The following is an 18,997-nucleotide window of genomic DNA, read 5'->3' as shown; positions in this document are numbered from 1 at the left end:
TTTCTAAACATTTTAATCACTGTTCATGCTCATTGTAGCCCATGCACTAGTTTGTGTTCAACTAAGTTAATGTCATGCCAATTCAACTCAGTTGCAGTACATTAGCAGTAGCATTAGCATTACTTACCCCACGGCACCGCTTGTAAAATTTTTTGGTGCGTCATCAAATTGTATTTTCAAGGTTTGCCCCTCATCGATATGGAAATATTTTTCCAGCGAACCGCCTGACTGACGCACGGCAGTTGAATTGTTTTCAATTTCACCATTTTGGGTAATTAATTGGTTCTTCTGGGGGAGGTCAAGTGGTTTCATGTCAATTCAGTCGCGGTGGACGTCAAGCTGCCGTGTGTGCACCTGTTTTCTTCTATCAGCAGATGCCAACTTGGCCTGCCAAATGACTATTGATCCCCACACACGCACACACGCACACGCATTCCTTCCCAACAGTCATTCCACACCGGCTAAAACTGGACTCCCACGTCATTCTCCCGTGCTATGGCTAAGGATGTGCTTGCTGCCTGCTGCCATCTCGGTGCGACCTCGTTGGAGCGAGGCCAATACAACCCACCACAAACCCCGGACGTATTGCCATGGAGCCCGCTGCACGTTGGATGCCCCGCCTCGCAGAATTTCTAACGCCCTCTGAGCAGTGCCGCGATGAAGGGTCTGCCTGGAGACTCCCATCCGCCCGCTTCGTAAGCGTTCGCTGCCGGGGAGTGGTCGCACAATATGCTGGTTGGCCGGCTGGAGGCTGCCTAGTTGATCCTGCCCAGTAGTCAATCGTAGGCCGGTCCTCAACTGGGATTCCTGCAAAAATGGTGTCGACGATCTTTTGAAAACTGCTGGGGGCAGAGCTGAGGCAGATGGGCATGCGGGTGTAGCGGTTCCCAAAATTGTCAGGGTGCAGTGGAACATGTGGTTAACCTTGGTACAGGTCTAATTTCATGAAAAAAATTCGGCATAACGAAAAATGCGTCGTCCCTCGCTTTTTTTAGTTTTGCACTAGCATAGCCGTTAGCCGTGCATCGCTTGCCTCGTTTAGTCCGATTGATGTCAGATATGTCTTAAGTGTCATACCAGTGATACCACTGGACTGGCAGCTCACTGGAAGTGTGAGGAACAAGGGGAGCGGAGCAAAGTCAAAGTCCAGCCTCGTCTTCAAAATGTGTCAGAGAACGTGAGTACGACTGATACTTTGCAACACGGCTGTAACATCGCTTAGCAGTACGGTATACGACTATCCTAATATAATATATAAAATAGTAATAAAGGCACAATTACTTTTAGAAGCTTGACGACTATGCATAAACACCACTTATATTACTAGAAAACAATGATCTGTTTCCATCATTCAAGGAAAGTAGAAATTTCTCACAGTTTGAAACAAGAATGTTTGGAAAGAATGAAATCTTCTGTTCTGATGAAACTTGTGCGTTTGTGCAGCACTGGTGTACCCATACGGCCTACAATGAGCCTGTGAATTAAGATGCAAAGCATGTTGGGATGCCAAGGAAGAATCTCCGAGGAGAAAGTTAAATTAGAGATTGTCAGGCAGGAGTCTCACACACACACGCACACGCACACACACACAAGCCTGGCAAACAACGCGACGCGTTTTAAAGCTCATCTGCAAACTGATTCTGTCAGGGAGACTTAGTGACGTGCGGCTGCTTTCTACAGCTTTCCTCCATAACGGCGCTGGGCGGGATCAGCGTCGTGAGGCCCACAGGGGAGAAGGAGAGGCGGCAGGCTCTAAATAGAGCCTTCCTCTGTTAAATATTAACACTCAGCCTTCCTTTGACAGAGAGCAGGCCGCCATGTCGCCTTCCATCTCCACCCAGAGAAGATGCAACATCGCATTGCACTCAAGCATACACACACACACACACACACGCCGGCGCGCTTGGACACAACACAAGGCTGTGGACACCCTACATGAATACAAAGTAAGTTATGTATGTGCTTTGAAAGGCTGATGGTTCACCTTCTGCCTCGACCAAATGATCTTATTGTTCTGGGTCTTCGTTTTAGCCTTCAAAAATAAACTAAATTAAAAATCCCTCGATAACTGTACATTTTTCACTTTCAACCTTTTGAACATTTTCATTCCGAGACACCTGCCCCAATAATAATCATGAGGCAAGAGTCCTTGAAATGAGCTGCCAAACTGTCACACGACTATGAACTTTTTTTTTTCCAATAACGTCATTAAAAAAAGATGCCGAAGCAGCAGTTTTCACTGTGGTATAAATGCTAATGCAAGGACACACTAGAAGTGTGTTTGGGTTGGCCTTGGAAGAAGCACACTGCTTGCGTGCATGTTTGACTTTCTGTGTGTGTGCGTGTGTGTGGCGAGGAGTCAGCGACTACACGTGATCATCTTTGTTAATAACAACAAGAGGAAGCATTGATGTATTGGACAACCTAGAGGAAAGCACAATGTGCAATGTTATTTCACGTCAAAACCTTTTGAACAGATTGTGGACAAAGTGCTGAAGTGGCTGTAAAAGAAGTAATATTGATAAAGGCAGAGGCAGGCTGTGCCTCTGGTACCTGGGTCATTAGCCACCTCTGGATGTCACCCTTAAAAACTACTGCCCCAAAAAAATATATCAATTCTACTCAAAATACAATATAACAGCACGCTATAGTGCCACGTAAGTCGTCTGGACCCGTTCAGAGTTATTATTTGTCTGAAATACACAACAAAATGAATGAATGAATTGAATACCCAACCAGTTGATCAAATTTGGTGTTTTTAAAGGGGTAGTGAACTCCCAAAAAATCCTTGAAATAAAATGTTCTTTGTACCCTAACTAGTCTTAATATGGCATTTTGACTAAAATGTGGAATATGAGTGAAACAGCAAAATGCACCCATTTTTAGCCATCTTCGGGAGCGGCCATTTTGTCACCTTTGATGACTTCACAACTCACCTGTTTTTTTAAGTTGAGCCATGATTGATCGTTAGCCGTGAGCAACTGTGACGTCATTTTAAGTTGACAGAAGTGACAAGATGGCAGCGCCCAGAGATGGCGAAAATTTGGTGGATTATACATATTATAGACTTATATTAACCCAATTTAAAATGGCATGTTTAGACGAGGGGGAGAGCATAGAACATATTCTTGTAAAGAATTTTTTAGAGGGTTGATCTCCCCTTTAGGAAAAAAAGTAGGTCACCTTTAACCTATGTTACGCATGACCTGCATGACAGGAAGTAAACACCGCTCAGCAGTAATTTGCACCGAGCAATGAAAGACAAGGTAATATTTGGTTAAAAAAAAACAAAAAACATTGAAACACACTTGGGTGTATTGTATTCCGCTGGTGTTGCCTATATATTTGATTGCGTAAATTATTTTCCATTTTCATTTCAAAATTCTCAATCATCCCAATTGAAACTCAGTTGAACTGAATTTAAACTGAGTTTTACTAAACGCATCAATCAGGTTATTCTGCTTGATTTCAAAACTAGATTAAGTCACTTTAAACCTATTTTTTCTAATCACTGATTCGAGCCAATTTTAGATTAAATGCAATGTTACGGGTGCACCCCAACTTTCATGTCTTTTCTTCCCTGCCTGAAAACACAGCACCTTTTAAATGTAAGAATTATACAGGTATAAATAAAACATGATTTCAAACTTGGGAATAACGGTAACAGTGAGAAAAGTGTCTCTAAATGAGCGGCCAGCAAGTGGGTCACCGTGAACCACAAGTGGTCGGTTTTCGACATCCATTTGTCACTTTGCTGAAGCCCTCGGCAGGTTTTGTGGTGGAGTCGCAAAACCATATCCCCCCACTTCCCCGTCATCATTCCCGCTCCTGTCGCTGGCCCGTCACATCTCTCCTACTCTCCCTTAGCAGGCTTTCACTGCTTTGTTTGACTTTTTCTCAACCCATTGTTTTCCCCACAACAACTAGATTTATATATCTGTTTATTTCTAATACAATGTTTTGAGAAAAATGAATGTATATTGTTGAATGTGTAGGGATAGCACTCATGGCAGGACTCCTCCTACTGATCGATTCAAAATCAGCCCTTCGATCACGGAAGCTCTGGATTGACATTGCTGAGTAGTCAATATGTGACAATAATTTTCGTTGTGATTCCGAACACGTGAAGAAAAGTTGTCCACGCAGCCTCTCATTTTGCGTGCGCTATGCCAGCCCCGTTTTTCTCGCTGTTTTGGAATAATGGAATAAATACATTCTATTTTATATAGTGCGTTTCCTAATGAAATTCATGGAGGAGTTGGTTTCAGTCCAGCTACAGAGCACAAATGGAATACAAGTTATATAAATTGAACATGGCAGTCACAAGACTAATGTGATCAAAGTTTACTTCAGGACATGATGTTGTAATTAGCGCACAGTCAGGAGTAAATTACACTTCAGGACTGTAGGGGGAGCCTCGGAGCAACCAGAAGATGATTATTCCTGACCGTCAAGGTTAATTCATTCCCTTACTAGTCTGAACCTCCTGCCTGCATTGGCCTCTTTGTGACTGGTGGTGATGGTGAAGTCATTAAAAGTTAATCAGAGATGCACCATTGCAACCAGAGTGGGGGGGGGTTGCCTTTGTCAGCGGCTCGGGGCATCGGAAATCATAGTGGCGGCAGAAGGGGAGAGAAAGGCAGTGATAGAGATCGACCAACCCAGAGAAACAGACAAGGCAGGAGTGGAGCGGGAAATCTTCTCTTGCTAATGAACCGTCACTTCCCAACATCTGCCCCCCCCCCTAACCAGGCCTCATTATGACAACCCTCAACTAAGTCACATACCCACATATCCGCACAGTTAGGTTTTTACATACACACTTTGGCGGGCACATCTTGTTGCAGTGCAAGGCAATGGTGGGAAAGTCGGCCTCACTGTACTTGTCACATCACATCGACAGCGCAGCGGCCGAGAGCATATGCATGTGTTGTGTGTGTGTTTGGGGAGGGGGTCTAGGTCTGGGGCTGTGCCTGAGGGCCTCGCCTGCGCTACAAAAGACTCCACTCAACTCCGGTTAGTCCCTCTCACTAGCATATCAACACTGACGGATTGCACGCGTGCACAAATACACACATTTCCGCAAAAAAAAAAAAAACTCTGATTAAATGTGTATCCCCCCCCCCTCGACCAATAAACACACTCACTTTGGGGTGGACAGGAGAGTGACAACAACAGACGGCATCAAGTGTTTGTCTCTGTTGTGTTGTCTGTTGCTTTGTGCTCAAATGTACGTGAGGAAGAGGTAATGAAAGTGCGTAAATGTGTTGCGTGTGCGTGCGTGTGTGCGTGTGTGTGTGTGGGTGCGTGCGCACTGCGTGCTATCACTCTCTTGCTAGGGGTGACAGGTTGGTTGGGGACTAATGCAGCGCGACGGAACTGAATGTGGCCTCGAGCAAAGCAGCTGCCTGCAGCCAGTCCTCATCTGAGCTGTCAAACACACACTCACACACACAAGAAACCATTCCAATGGTGAGAGAGTTTAGGATCGACACACACACACACACACACACACACACCCCTAAACACACTCATGAGCATGATAACCCCGTCGCCCTTACTTTTCTGCTTGTGTGGCTTGCAGACAGTAATGCCTCTGCCTGGATGAAGTGGTGGACATGACACGTGGCTGTTGCTTCACTTTTTACAGTCCTCCTTTTTGTTTCACTTAATGAAGTCATAATTACAATTTGGGAATATGGATAATGTATTTTAACATCTTATGACAGCCGACTCAAGATAGTATTGGTTAAAATGACAATCACACATTTTAAACCAGTGTCTTCCTGAAATGTTATCAGCACGTATTTGATATTAGAAGACTTACGACACAATCAAAAAAAAAAAAAAAGTGCATCCACATGTTAATTGCCTTCCAGTGGAAGAGCATTTAAATGTCACATATGTCAATGTCATGAATATGAAACAAATACATTATTTGTATTAAGGAGTTTATTTTTGGAACAATCAAGTGCAACTGGAAAATTTCCAGGCACGACTAAAATGATCTTTGAAGGTTTAAGCCGTTTGAACGGCTCATATTTTCAAAGTGCGAAAACTTTGTATGCCCAAATATGGTCAAAGTAATTTTTTTCACAAGTTGACAATATTGGTCTCTCCAACATCATCTGTTAATTTTACACATTATTAAAATAAATAAGAATTTAATCGAATTGAGAAGAGTAAAACTTTATGGGATTTGTGTGGCATTATGTCTCCTCAAGATTGAAAGTCTGGTTGTCTTTTCAGCAATGAGTGAAAATAGTCAGGTAAGATCCATTTACATAGCATCTTTTGTTTTAAAAAAACTAATACTAAAACGTATTGGTACAGAAAGAAGTGGTCAAGCACAAAGGTAAACACGTGCAGATTCGTTTCTGCCCATTCAACTGCTTAGTTTGCGCCACGTTTTATTTAGAGCATGGCTCTACGATCTTTGCAAATGAGTTTGAGAATTTGATGTATCCGCAGTTGTTTGCATTTCTGGTTTTAAACGCTTTTTGTGCGGTTGGGGTGGCGACGTGAGAGCAGACTTTGATGTGGACGGCTGTCAGCTTGAAACAACTTGGCGACATGCTCTATTATATGAACTTAACTTATTTTAATTTTAAATGATGTGAAAGTGATGTTTTGTTTTTGCTAACTCAAGCTGGAGGGTGTTTTTTAATTTTTCCTGAAAAGTAGTCATTTTGGAGCCGCAAAGATTCCAACCGACAACAACAATATGTAGTAAGCTGATAATGTTGTAGTAAGAAGTTATTTACCTTGCACAATGAGGCAGAGTTCTCATGACTGGCACTTTTTAACTGTTAAAGTCAAATTGGAGTCTCCGACTTCAAAAAGTTTCTGTCTCCAGTCGACAGCCAATCACATTAGACAAACAACTATTCAAAATTGCATTCACCGCGATGAATAAATTCAAGTCTTTAATTAATCTGACATGGATGCAAAAGACACTTCTAAACTGTAAGATATGACATCTTTTGTACTTAAAACCGTCGAAGGCAAGTAAACGTACTTGCGATGTAATTAAAGTAGCTGTTTGATTTCACGTGTGGGTTTGTGTCAAACTTGATTGGCACTTGTGATAAAACTGTCACACTTTCAATATGGTGCTCGTGATCTTCCTCTTATTCTCTTTTCTTTGCTAAAAACATTCAATTGTAACATGAGTACAGTATTCCCAAATAATCATGACTAGACCGCCGATGTTTAATTTGTGACACTCACTTACGAATTAATGGAATTTATTTAAAATGAGGAGAACGATATGTGGAGTATTCAATATATTAATAGCCACTTAACTTTCAGTTTAACTAAATTACTTCCACAAACAGGGTTATAATAGTTTTTAATTCTATTGATCATAATGGGTTTTTATTTCGCTTTGACTTTTTTTTAATTCAGTTAGTTTTAATGATGTGTAAATGTGTTAGTCTATTAGTGTTTTGGGGAAATGCTTAGTTTTAGTTTAGTTTTTATTAGTTTGAGTTTTTTTATTATATGGAATGTCATTTGTCGAGAAAGAAAAAATGGGTCACTATTGAGTAATAAAGTCATAAAATTTAAATATCCCCAAATGACATATTCGACCTTCCTATATCTGTTGAATACTGACATTTTTACATTTAAACCCCGAAAGCTCTCATACCATATTAATTGACCACAATGAAAACAAAGAACATTTTTTGCTTGTCCGTCTTAGTTAGTTTTATAAACAAAAGAAGTTTCAGAAATTTTTAGAGCATTTTAGCAAAAATCTTTTTTTTAAAATTAGTTCATTCATTAGTTTTCATTAACTACAACAACCTTGCATCAAACACATCCAATTCTCACACATTCGTATCCACGTGATCTTACGTTGTGTGCAATTCGGGGGGTACCACTTCATGGTGCCCGATGGTTTAACTACCCCCATGTTTACATCAGATTTGGGGTGGTTACCATGGCAATGGAGTGCCCCTCTTAACTGGTGCACTCAGGAATAATGCATTGTTGAACATTGCCTGAGGCTAGGCACACACACATCCATATACACACTCACACACAGACTAATCCTTAACATCTGCTATAGCGTATGTGTAAGAGTGTGTGTGTGTGTGTGTGTCTGGCTTTCTCACTGCAAACTCATTGATAATCAGTTAAGGTGGGCTCTATTAAGTTCACTGGTAGTAGTCTGCCATACACTATACTGTGTGTATGTAGGTGTGCGTGCGTGCGTGCGTGCTCGCGCGTGTGTGTGCGTGTAAGGAGGAGCGATGGAAAGCGAAAGGCAGATTTAATTGAGCACTGAATTGCCTACCACACTACTAGTGCTCCCTCTAGTGGCCGGGGACCATTTCACGCTTTCTCGCTTACACGCAAAGACAAGCATATAACATGTACACGCAATAATTAATTTCTTTTGACACAAATTAGGATAATGGTGTACTATGAGCAAGAACAAGTAATTTACACCGTGAAGGGCAGTTCCCTGCTTGTTTAGGAAAATTGTGATGTGAAATTATGCAGAGCCTGGACACATCCTGTTGGGAATGAACCATCCAGAGGCACAGAATCGGAATCTACCTGGTGTGGTAATTACAGCAAAAACTATACTGTCGGTACCCTCCAAGGACAGAAGTGACACCATTAGTAAGTCCCAACTTGCCTCATTGAAGCTCAAGTGTATATATAATGAGGCTCATCATTCAGGGTGTGAAACAAATGTTAGCAATAAAAAGGAAGACGGGGTGTCATGAGATGTTTCCAAAGTCTAATTGGGGAAGTTGCAAAGTCTGCAGCGCGAATAGCAGAGGAAATTAAAAAGTCAAACTGATGAAACTGACAAGCTTGAATTAGAACGCGGCACCAAAGGTGTTTAACAGTTGCCTTCAGATATGAAAGCAAGCTGCATTTAGGTGATGCTTTCTTTCTTTGTTTGCAGCTTCTCACAATCAACACAACTTCTTTTCTTTTGTGTGCCGCGCGTTTACTTTGCCATTATTAGGTTGCTCCTTTCATGCCAATGAACCTTGTTTAAATTTGAATGTGAATTTGAATTTTAGAGGATAAATGAGGGGAGGGGGATGAGGGGTGAAGAGGGGGGGAAGTGGGGAGAGAGGGCGAGAGAGTGAGGTTGTCAGTTGGCTGTCTGTGTTTAATGGAGGTCCCTGGTGTCGCCCTCAGGCTCCTTCACTTCACAATTAATGGAGGATCTCCCTGGGGAAAGCTGTGCTTCTCAATAACACCTACACACACACACACACACACGCCTACACTCACACAAACACACCTAGCAATGAACCTTCCGGTTTAGCCGAACTCTGCACCGTAGCACATACCACCATGTGAGCCCCACCACTGAGATGCAGCACTGGACTCACAGCACCGGCTGTCGGTTTGTCTCCAACAACCCTGAACTGTTTATACCAGTACCACCAGACGCTTGTTTGCACGCGCACACACATTGACACACAAGTTCTGAAAGTGGGGGTGCGGTGTTGAGATGCTATGGAGATGAGAGGAGGTGAGATGGATTGGAAGGAAGGAGCGAAATGCTTTTCCCTCAGAACTCAGGCTTGATTATATCTCTGCTCTGATCTGTCTGCTTTGGTTTTTCTCGCAGCTCCCAATGTGTGTGTGCGCGTGTGTGCGTGTGCATACGTGACTCCATATACACAACAAAGTGGACTTTTATGTCAAAGTGTAAATCACCAAACGCAAGATGTTTTAGGGACTCTAACTAATCACAACAATGAGACGAGGGTTAATTTCAACAAACGAGACGGAAAAATAATTTTTGTTTTTCTATTTTATATACGTGGTCACTTTTCAGAGCCTTCATGGACCTCAAGCAAAAATCTCCAAACAATACAGGGGTGCTTTGAGCTACGACATGATTTTTTCTAAATATAAACTTTTTTTTTTTTTTAATTATTTAATTGCTGTGACTTGAGAGCGTTTGCCAGATAGAATTAGTTAAATAATATTAAAAAAGGAGGCTTCAAGCTGTTTATTGCCACTTTCAGATGGAAATTACTGTCAAACTAAACATTAAACAAAGAGAATTTCATGCTGTGTATTTAAAGCAACGATACCGCCTCCACGGCATGAATGCTAACATCCTGTCCAATGGGAAACTCCAAATGGCAAAATGACCAGTGGAGATCTGAACAAAAACAGTTCTGCAACACAGATCATATAACAGGACTCGCAGGCATGTATTCTTTATCTGCTGCAAAGAATGACTAATACTGCGGCCGTTTTGAAAAACTGAGAGAGGAGTTGAGCCAACAAGACAGTATATGTTGTTTTATGTTATAATTTCATGTTTTGACAAATTATAATGTCTTATTTTTCTCAATTAAAAAAAAACATTTCACACAATTTGCTTCCCCCCCCCTCCCCAGGAAGCTGAAACAGATTAATGGCATTTTCATTCATTTCAATGAGGGAAGATGATTTGAGATACAATATGTTACGTTACGAACATGCTCACGGGTCAAATTAAACTTGTATCTCAAGACACAACTTCTTTGTTTTAATACGTTATCAGAACTTTTTTTTCAAATGTTGTCAGAAAACATCAACAAAACAAAATGTGCCGGCCTTTGGCAGACTGCTCTGCAAAAAAGTTATCCCAGCTAACTTTGGGCAGAAGCACATACACTGTGACAATAAACAATCACTCTCACATTACGAAACAAGTTCAAGTATTTAATGCAGATAACATGAATGTTTTTGGAATAATAGCTAGAGAAAACAGACATGGTGGTGAATATCCGAATTCCACAAAGCTATCGGCCAAGAATACGGCCACACAGGAATCTCAGAACTGAGTCAGACGTGCTAACCACATTCCACGATGATGCTTTTGATTTGAATCAGGACGTGCTAATAATAATAATGATAACAAGCAAGTTATCCAAATAAAGTTGACTTCTACCACCCCTCCCACCGTGGACATACCGCAACCACCGATTGGATCGTGCTTCTTCACCTGCGTGCAGCCACTTTATTCTCTGCATATTCATCAAACCAGTCATAAATATTGATGAGCTGGCACTGGGCGCAGCGGTTGCCCAGTGGCTGCAGGGCATTGTGGGAAATTAGCCACATCACTAATTGTGATCCACTGCCCCTTGAGCATGTCAATCAAACTCGGGAAGGATACTTTTGGGGGCACCTGTAGTTCCGAATATGTATGCATGAAGCGGCGGGAAGAGATCGAGGGAGAGGGGAAGAGCAAGCGCGCTGGTGTGTGCGGGCACATCCAGGGCCACAAGACCACACCGTTGCCATGGTAACCTCTACCAGCAGAACACATGAGGCTCAGGCCTGTGATCTCAGAGAGTGATGGAGTGAGACGGCATGAGAAATGAAATGAGCTCCATATCCATCCATCCCTCCATCTGTCATTGAGTAAAAATCAACTGACTTTTTTGTGCAATTGCAGTTTTTTTTTCTTTTCACAACAACTCTGTGCAAAGTTGTAGAACTTCACATGGACTATCTTTGGTTTATGTTGTTTTATACAATTTGAAACCACTAAGAATAGCGATTGTTCACCTCCACACATGACCCATATTGAAGACACATTGCCTACCTAGTTCATAATCAATTTTCACGATTTTGCAAAAAGCAAAGGTGGAGCTACCACTTTCCTCCAGCAGATGGCAGCGCGGAGCATACTATGTCATCTGAATGAGCCAGTGCCTGATCCACGCAGCCGTAGCAAAACAAATGTGAAAACAATGTATTGTTTAAGAAAAATAGCAATAACTGTGAATCGCAAATTACAGGTTTGTCCCAACCCTAATATAAGTGTTCTTTTTATGATTAGGGACGAAAATACAATTACAGTCTTTTCTGGACTATAAGGCGTACCTGTATATAGGCCGCAACAACTGTTTTTGGGGGGGGCAATAAATAAATAAATAAATAAATATATATATGAACAGAACCATTTTGTACTGTGAATGCACATAAAGGTACATAAACAGATTGTTAAAACAGTGCCTATTAACACGGCAACAACTTTGCTAATTGAAACAGAACAAACCTAAGAGAAAAAAAAATCTAGACTTATTTTGCGTATTTTCTGAACTATAGAGCGCCCCTACTGGTGAAAGAAAACTCCACAGAAAAACCGCAACGTTGTATTAGCCGCAAGGTTCAAAATCTAGTAAAAAAAAGTAGTGCCCTATAGTCCGCAAAATACAGTAAGCGAATCATTCTTACGCAGATGGGAATTGAAATGTATGTTTTCTCCCTAGTCTTATTTTATTATTATATGATCAAATCTGAAGGTAAGCTAGAAACTTATTCCGAACAGCTCAGCATTTTGCTCGGCCACTTGTTGGCTTAGAAAGGTTCCACTTTAATAACTGCAGTAATGATGAAGTCATGCCGAGTGTGCTCTTTTCCACGATGTGCTCGTATATACATGCACAATATTATACACGTCGAAAAAATTCTTACATGGCTTGTACAACTGCTGAAGTTGCATTTTTTAGCTAATAATATCATCTTACAACCTGCCATGTTATACTTGGAGTCATTTTGTGTAGCAATTTTTGTAATCCAAACACAGTCATTCTGCAATTTTTCTTGAATGTAGGACAACATGCTGTTGCTTTCTGTAGTTTAAGCAAAGACATGTTAAAATATACATACTTTTAATTATGCATGTTTTATCCAATACGCAAGCATATCAAAAGCTATGACCGAGGAGATCTTTATAAATTTATACACTGAGCGTAGTTGTATCCCTTTTCCATCTTCACTGCCTTGGCGTGGCTTCTCATGTGATGACTTGCGTCTTTCTTGTACAAAAATCAGATATGGAATTTCACCATATGTGCGGCAAGGCAAGGCGCTTAAAAACAGCAAAACATCTCGTAAAGATGTGCCAAAATCCCCCCGCCATCTTGCATTTCTCCCACTTGAAGTGACGCTCTTTGACATATCATAACACTCGCCGTTATTTCACCAGGTTGATTCCCTTTTTTTTTTTTCCCCCGCTCCAAGAGCGCCTTGATGAATTACATACAGCTCTGTTTGGAAATGCAAGACACAACAGTGTATTGCAGGTGAGTGAAGTCATTAATATTTCCTCAGTATCAATATCACCGGTGGAAGAGTGTGTGCAAAAAGTAGATGTGTGTCGAATGTGTGCTTTAGATTGACAGGTGGATGATCTCAGTGAGTAGGGCACCCCGGGATCGACTGCATAATCAGGGAGACAAAGGAGCAGAGGAAGAGATGAAGAGAGAGAGAGAAAAAGTGTGCGTGTGTGAGTGTGCGTGTGTATGCGTGTGTGAGAGTGTGAAGGGGGATGAGAGAAGCACAGAATAGTAAAATTCCCACCGGGTTGAAGGGGTTGTGTGCTCTCGTCTCTGTTTATTTCCCTGCATCCGTTTGAAATGGGATGTGTGGATGTGTGTGGATACTAACTCCAGGCCTGCGCCAGTGTGTGTGTACTCACTCCAGCATGCAAACCATCAGTGTGTGTTTGGCAGGTGTTTGATGGTTTGCAGCAGTAAATGGGTTCGTCGTAAGAACGGCAAAGGTTCCACATCAGGAGACTTCCCAGGTAATTACACGGGAGCAGGCTAGTAAACCGCACACGCCACGACGACACACGTTCTGCACTCAACAGTCACCGTCTCACACGCACCCATCCGTGTTGTCTTGTGTTGTGGCGTGTCAGGCTGTAATGTGGCTGTTTGTCTTGCCATGAAGCAGCAGGTCTGTGATCTCAGGTGAGCTGCTACGCGCACAAGCAGGTATCCGAGGAGGTTGTTACACAGGAAACAGGTTTCTATGGCGGCGCTGTGACTTAACCAAAGTAAATAAATAAAAACAACAACAAAACTGAACAGGAGCTCACGGTCGCCCAAAGGAAAGCCGGCATCGGACGCGAGTTACAATTGACCAACACGGCTCTCAGTTCTTCTCTCTCCGCTTGTTTTTGATATTTGAGGTGTCAGACATTTGGGAGCTCATACATTTGTAGAAGCATTTAAAGAAGAATATATGTAAAATGGCAGCCAACTGAGGGAATAACATGACGTACTTGGCAGCCAGATTCTTTTTGGGGTGAGCACCTTTTAATTTAAGATCTATTGAGCAAAATGAACCCACCTAGGCCACTTAAGGACCTCCGAGGAGTCCTCATGAGCAGAGTCTACTTTAAAAAGCACTGTAGCATCCAATATAGTTTATAGTCACATGTAGTGGTGTTCATAACTATAACGACCATAATTTCATTATTTCCTGTCTGAACGTAGGAGGCACTGGAATAAATATATTGTGGCCGTCTAGTGAAAACCACGTACGCCCAACCTTGTATATTTCAAAACATTTTCACATTAATGTCTGCAATGCAGAAACACCATTTGAGTAAAAATGAAAAAAGAATTAAAAAAAAAAAAAAGGGGGGGATTCTAAAGTTTTTCACAGGACAACGATATAAGATCTTACAAATGATTGGCTGGAAACAAATACGAACATATACCTTCAGAACTGTCCAATTTTGATGGCTTCATTGGGTGCATTTGCATGTATGCTATCTTGCTAGCGGTTTCGTGAGAACAGGATAAAACCTGTACTCACCAGGGTTACAAAAGTTAGTGATTTTTCATTACGGTTAGTTTTTATTTTGTTTGGACTTTTGTTTTTCACATTCAGTTAGTTTTATTTAGGTTTTTTTTAAGGTTTGATAGTTTGTAGAAGTTTCATATATTTTGGGAAATTCTTCATTTTATTTTAGTTTTAGTATTAGTTTAATATTATGATTATAATATGTGGCATGTTTTCAAATACAAAATAGATTATTTTTTTTTTTTAAGTGTCCTAAATTACAATTCTCAAATCAGTATTTGTCCTTGCTGCTTCATTCCGGACGTTCAGCAGTACTAAAATAAATTTATCTAAAATGAACGTCTAATTCTGTAATGACCTGATTGAAACAATAAACTCTCTTTGAACACTTTTGACTTTATTGACTAATTAAGAAGGCATAAGGTGAGGTGAACAACATTCTGGACAGAAGAGTGCGAGGCAGAGGTGCTAACCACTTCTTCACTGTACTGCCTGCAATCCAACATGTTACACTTTTGATTCGTAAGTGGCGCTTTAGTTTTGATATGCTATGTTTGACTTTTCTGACCCTGCATGGTCTACGCTTCTTCAGACGCTGCTCATTCAACTCATTCATCCCTGTCTGCCAACACGTGACTCCTGGTTCACCCTTGCACCATGTCCAGCTGGCATGGCACTAAAAATAGTAAGACCGCACACTCCATTCATACATGCTGAATTCATACTTTGAAGCAACACATGCAATGAGAATGCTTTGATGCTTTGAACGGAGGTCAAGTGAGGTGAAGTAAGACAATGTCTAACGTGATATCATACATGATAATAGTTGGAACAGTAGGTTGGGGGCAACTTTTGATGTATAGTTTCTCTCAAATGTGGTTAACTTAACTTTAACAATCCAGGTTGACAGCACAGTGAAAATCAAGTGGAGAGAAAAGAAAAATCAACTTTTAGCTAGTGTCTACTCAAGGTCAACTGACAATCTTATCACAATGTACATTTATTTGATGCATCAGCTCTATCTGGGTTTAAAAGCTTCTAAGGACAAAGTGGTAAGATCCACTTACTCCTCAAGCTTTTCCTTAAAAGACTTCTCCTTTAACAGACAGGCTACCGCTTCATCTTGCTAATTCAATCTACACAATACACATTATCACTCACAACATGCAAACAGCACTGCGTTAAAAGATTACAGAGATTACACAGGAATTACACAACTGAAGCTCTGGAACCTGCTCAGCGCCGACTTGCATGTGTAAAATTGCAGTGTGAGTGTTTTGTCTTTTGCTCTGACAGAGCGGCAGGTTAATCTCCCCCCAGGCTGCAATGCCATAGTGGCGCACTCTGCTGGTTGGGACATGAATAGCAGGAAGAAGGGAAATACTTCGTCCAAAAATGAGTTTAAAGACAATCAGGCACGAAATTCGGGTGAAGGCTCATAAATATTTTTGTCTTGATAGAAATAAAACTAAAGCATGAAGCAAGTAATCAAGGACCATCCAGAAAGTGAATACATTTGTATTTTGAAGTATTTGCAGAAAAACTACATTGAGCCTGCATCACTTGCAATTAAAATAAGATTAGCATCACCATAAGTTTCAATGTATCGCATCTCAGTCTCAGTCAATAAAGTGGAACTGAAGCTTTAACAAAATTCCCTGCCAACGACTGTATTATTTATGTTATCATCTGCCACAATATAGGTGCATAGCACACACCATAAAAGAGTTCAGTTTTGATATTGTGATTGTCAGAGTGGTTTTAATTTACTCTGGTGTCGAACTGCATTGCAACGTGAGGAGAGGTTAAATATATATTATATATAATATATTTAGATTAAAACACCTTTGCAATGGCTGCTCTGCAGTTTTACATCACAAATACTACAACCATAATAATTAACGTTTTGTTAACATAAAGTCACTGAAAAGTCAGCACATTATTCTTATTGCTTCTCATCCTCACATAGCAGGACGATAGAAAGGCAAATAAATTACTTTCGAGGAGGAAAATCAAATGGAAAAACCTTCCCTCGTTTTTTGTTCATTTCAAAATAAAAGTGAATGGAAAATATTGGAGAGACTTTTGGCTTCCGTGTGATCTCGAGCAGCACTTGAGAGAACTCTGGCAAAGAGAAGTTAATGAGCATCGATCCACGCGCAAACACGCACAGACGCACGCGCACCAGGCCCACTGAGCCAACAGCTGCTGAAGTTAAGTTTGAAGATCAATTTTATAGCATCGGTTGCTGCTTGGTGGCTGTGGACTTCTATTAAAAAAAATATATTGTTCATCAGTGACCGTGTGGAAGAGCGTTGATTGATTGCTGGGATGGAGACGTTACTGAGCAATAAATCTGAAAGAAAAATGAGGGACTTTTTTGTGTGAGGGGGCATTATTATCACCATTTTTATTATGATTATTTTTATATTATCATTATCAGCATCAACGAAGGATTAAGCATCTCCAATATGGCTGGTGAGCGGCTGTCCGTTGGTGGCAGATTGGCCTTAGCTGCACTATTTCAGCAGCAGCTGACACGTGTCTGCCCTCAATGAACCTCTCAATTGACTTGAGGACTAATTACACACACAAAGAACAACAATTAAACGCACTAATTGGCAACACAAACCATCAATGATACCCCGACGCCCATCTTGTTGAACTTGTCTTTTTTTTTAAGAACAATCAGGAGGCATTTATATACTAATTAATATCCGTTTGACTAACAGTGTGATCTATTTATTTGTATTTTAACATAAATGAATAAAGAACTGGGAAGAAATGTAAAGTGGAGGGGGAAAAAAGAGTCAATAAAGATTGTTTTGGTGTCTCTATTCGTCAATCTGTTTCTCCCTGACTGTCCATTTGGTAGCGACCACCTGTTTCCTGCCTCCTCACCTCACGCACTGCATGCATTCATGGGCAGAAATTAATTTGCTGCAAAACAAGGCGCTGACGCCCCCCCCCCCGGCCCCCCATTACACTCTGCAAACTGACAAGTAAATCCCTACAATTAGCAGATCCATATTAGCATATTAACCTGTGCTTCCCGTCCGTGGCGCATCCTTTATCTAGGTCAGACACCATTTCTCCTAATTACTTTTTTTGGGGAGGACAAACATCTTCTGGGCCGTTTGTTTATGCTTCACGCCATGATTACAGCAGTCGTTATTTGGCAGCAAAAGGTTCGAGTCCGCATGCACACAACTCTTGCAGGACCGACGCAACGGACGCTCACAGCCATATGAGCTGGATGAGTGATTAAAATGAAAACGGACGCGAAAACAAGACCGGCGCATGCGCAGAGAGGGAAAAGACTTGGACTAACTTGTACAATTTACTCTATTTTGTTGCACGAATGAATAAACAACACCTTTTATTCGTTCAATGGTCACGCGGTTATGGACATGTGCAGAATCAGATGCAATTCAGTTCAAGAGCTGCATTTTTTTCAAGCAATATGTTCGATACCATCTACGGTTGTGTCCATAATGAGCTGAGAGCTGTGTCTAATATTTTGAAATAAACGAGGAACTCCACTCAGTCCATTGGCGAACATCTGTAATTAAATGTATACCTGTTTGGCACTATCAAACAAAATTGTGCATTATTCTATTTTTAATGTATATATAAATTATTTTTGGTTGCAGTTCTTTTATTGGATCGGATTAAACTGCACTTAAAAAGTGACCCGTGATACACGGAGCAGACAATGACAGAGGCTAAAAAAATAAAACTCAAAATAGGTCCCATACAGAAACATCGGGGAAGCAGTATCAATAAGTTTCAAATAATTTAATAAATATTAAAGGACGTGTAATTACCACTTGCAGACAGATGAGTAAAATCACTATGGGACTTTTTTTTTTAAATCTTCAGTCAGCATGCTTCCTGGTTGTTGTTGGGTTGATAGTCAAATATACCATCATTAGGATTATATTATGAGTGTGGCTTCAAATTCACACGTAAACTGCAAAGCTCTATACTTGTATTGTTTTCTGACACTTGCTCTAAAAATATATCAACCAACCCCGCGGCTCCTTGCAGAACAGCAATGGGCTGATCAAAATTCTCGCCTGTGGGCTTGAGTGCGTTTTGGGCCTTTCCCTGCCTCGTCAGGCGGCAGATGGACTGGCTCCTGTCCGGAGATCAGTGCGCATCTGCTGCATGCGGCGCTTCCAGCTCTCGGTATATACAGCAGGGCCACCATTAAGACACCATTATGCCCACTTAGGACCCAGATACTGCATGATAGACGACCGTGCAACTGTTGCACTTGGTAACATTCGTATGACTTTGAGCGGAAAAAGAAAACGTCATCTTATTAATTTTCTATATTAGATTGCTCATTTCAAGTTTCACATTTATTAAAGCGAGTTATCATGGCCAAGAAAATTAAGTACTAGAA

The 18,997-nt window shown here is 41.1% G+C and overlaps 1 protein-coding gene across 2 annotated transcripts in view; it reads right to left on the bottom strand.

Moving 5' to 3' along the window:
- Positions 1-243: 243 nt before the first annotated feature.
- The window catches only part of LOC148316874 (uncharacterized), a 78,510-nt gene continuing 59,756 nt past the window's right edge, over positions 244-18,997 (bottom strand). For both annotated transcript variants that reach the window (XR_015840159.1, XM_088286250.1), the window contains one exon: positions 244-807. Coding sequence is in view for 1 of the 2 variants with exons in the window: in XM_088286250.1 (XP_088142376.1) it covers positions 481-807 (327 nt within the window). In the remaining variant the exon portion in view is untranslated. The remainder of the gene's footprint in view (positions 808-18,997) is intronic.

Source organism: Idiotropiscis lumnitzeri, chromosome 21 (assembly GCF_059441095.1).
Source record: "Idiotropiscis lumnitzeri isolate Australia: NSW breed Sydney's pygmy pipehorse chromosome 21, RoL_Ilum_1.0, whole genome shotgun sequence".
Taxonomy (NCBI): Eukaryota; Metazoa; Chordata; class Actinopteri; order Syngnathiformes; family Syngnathidae; genus Idiotropiscis; species Idiotropiscis lumnitzeri.
This window is presented reverse-complemented; position numbering and strand designations above follow the sequence as displayed.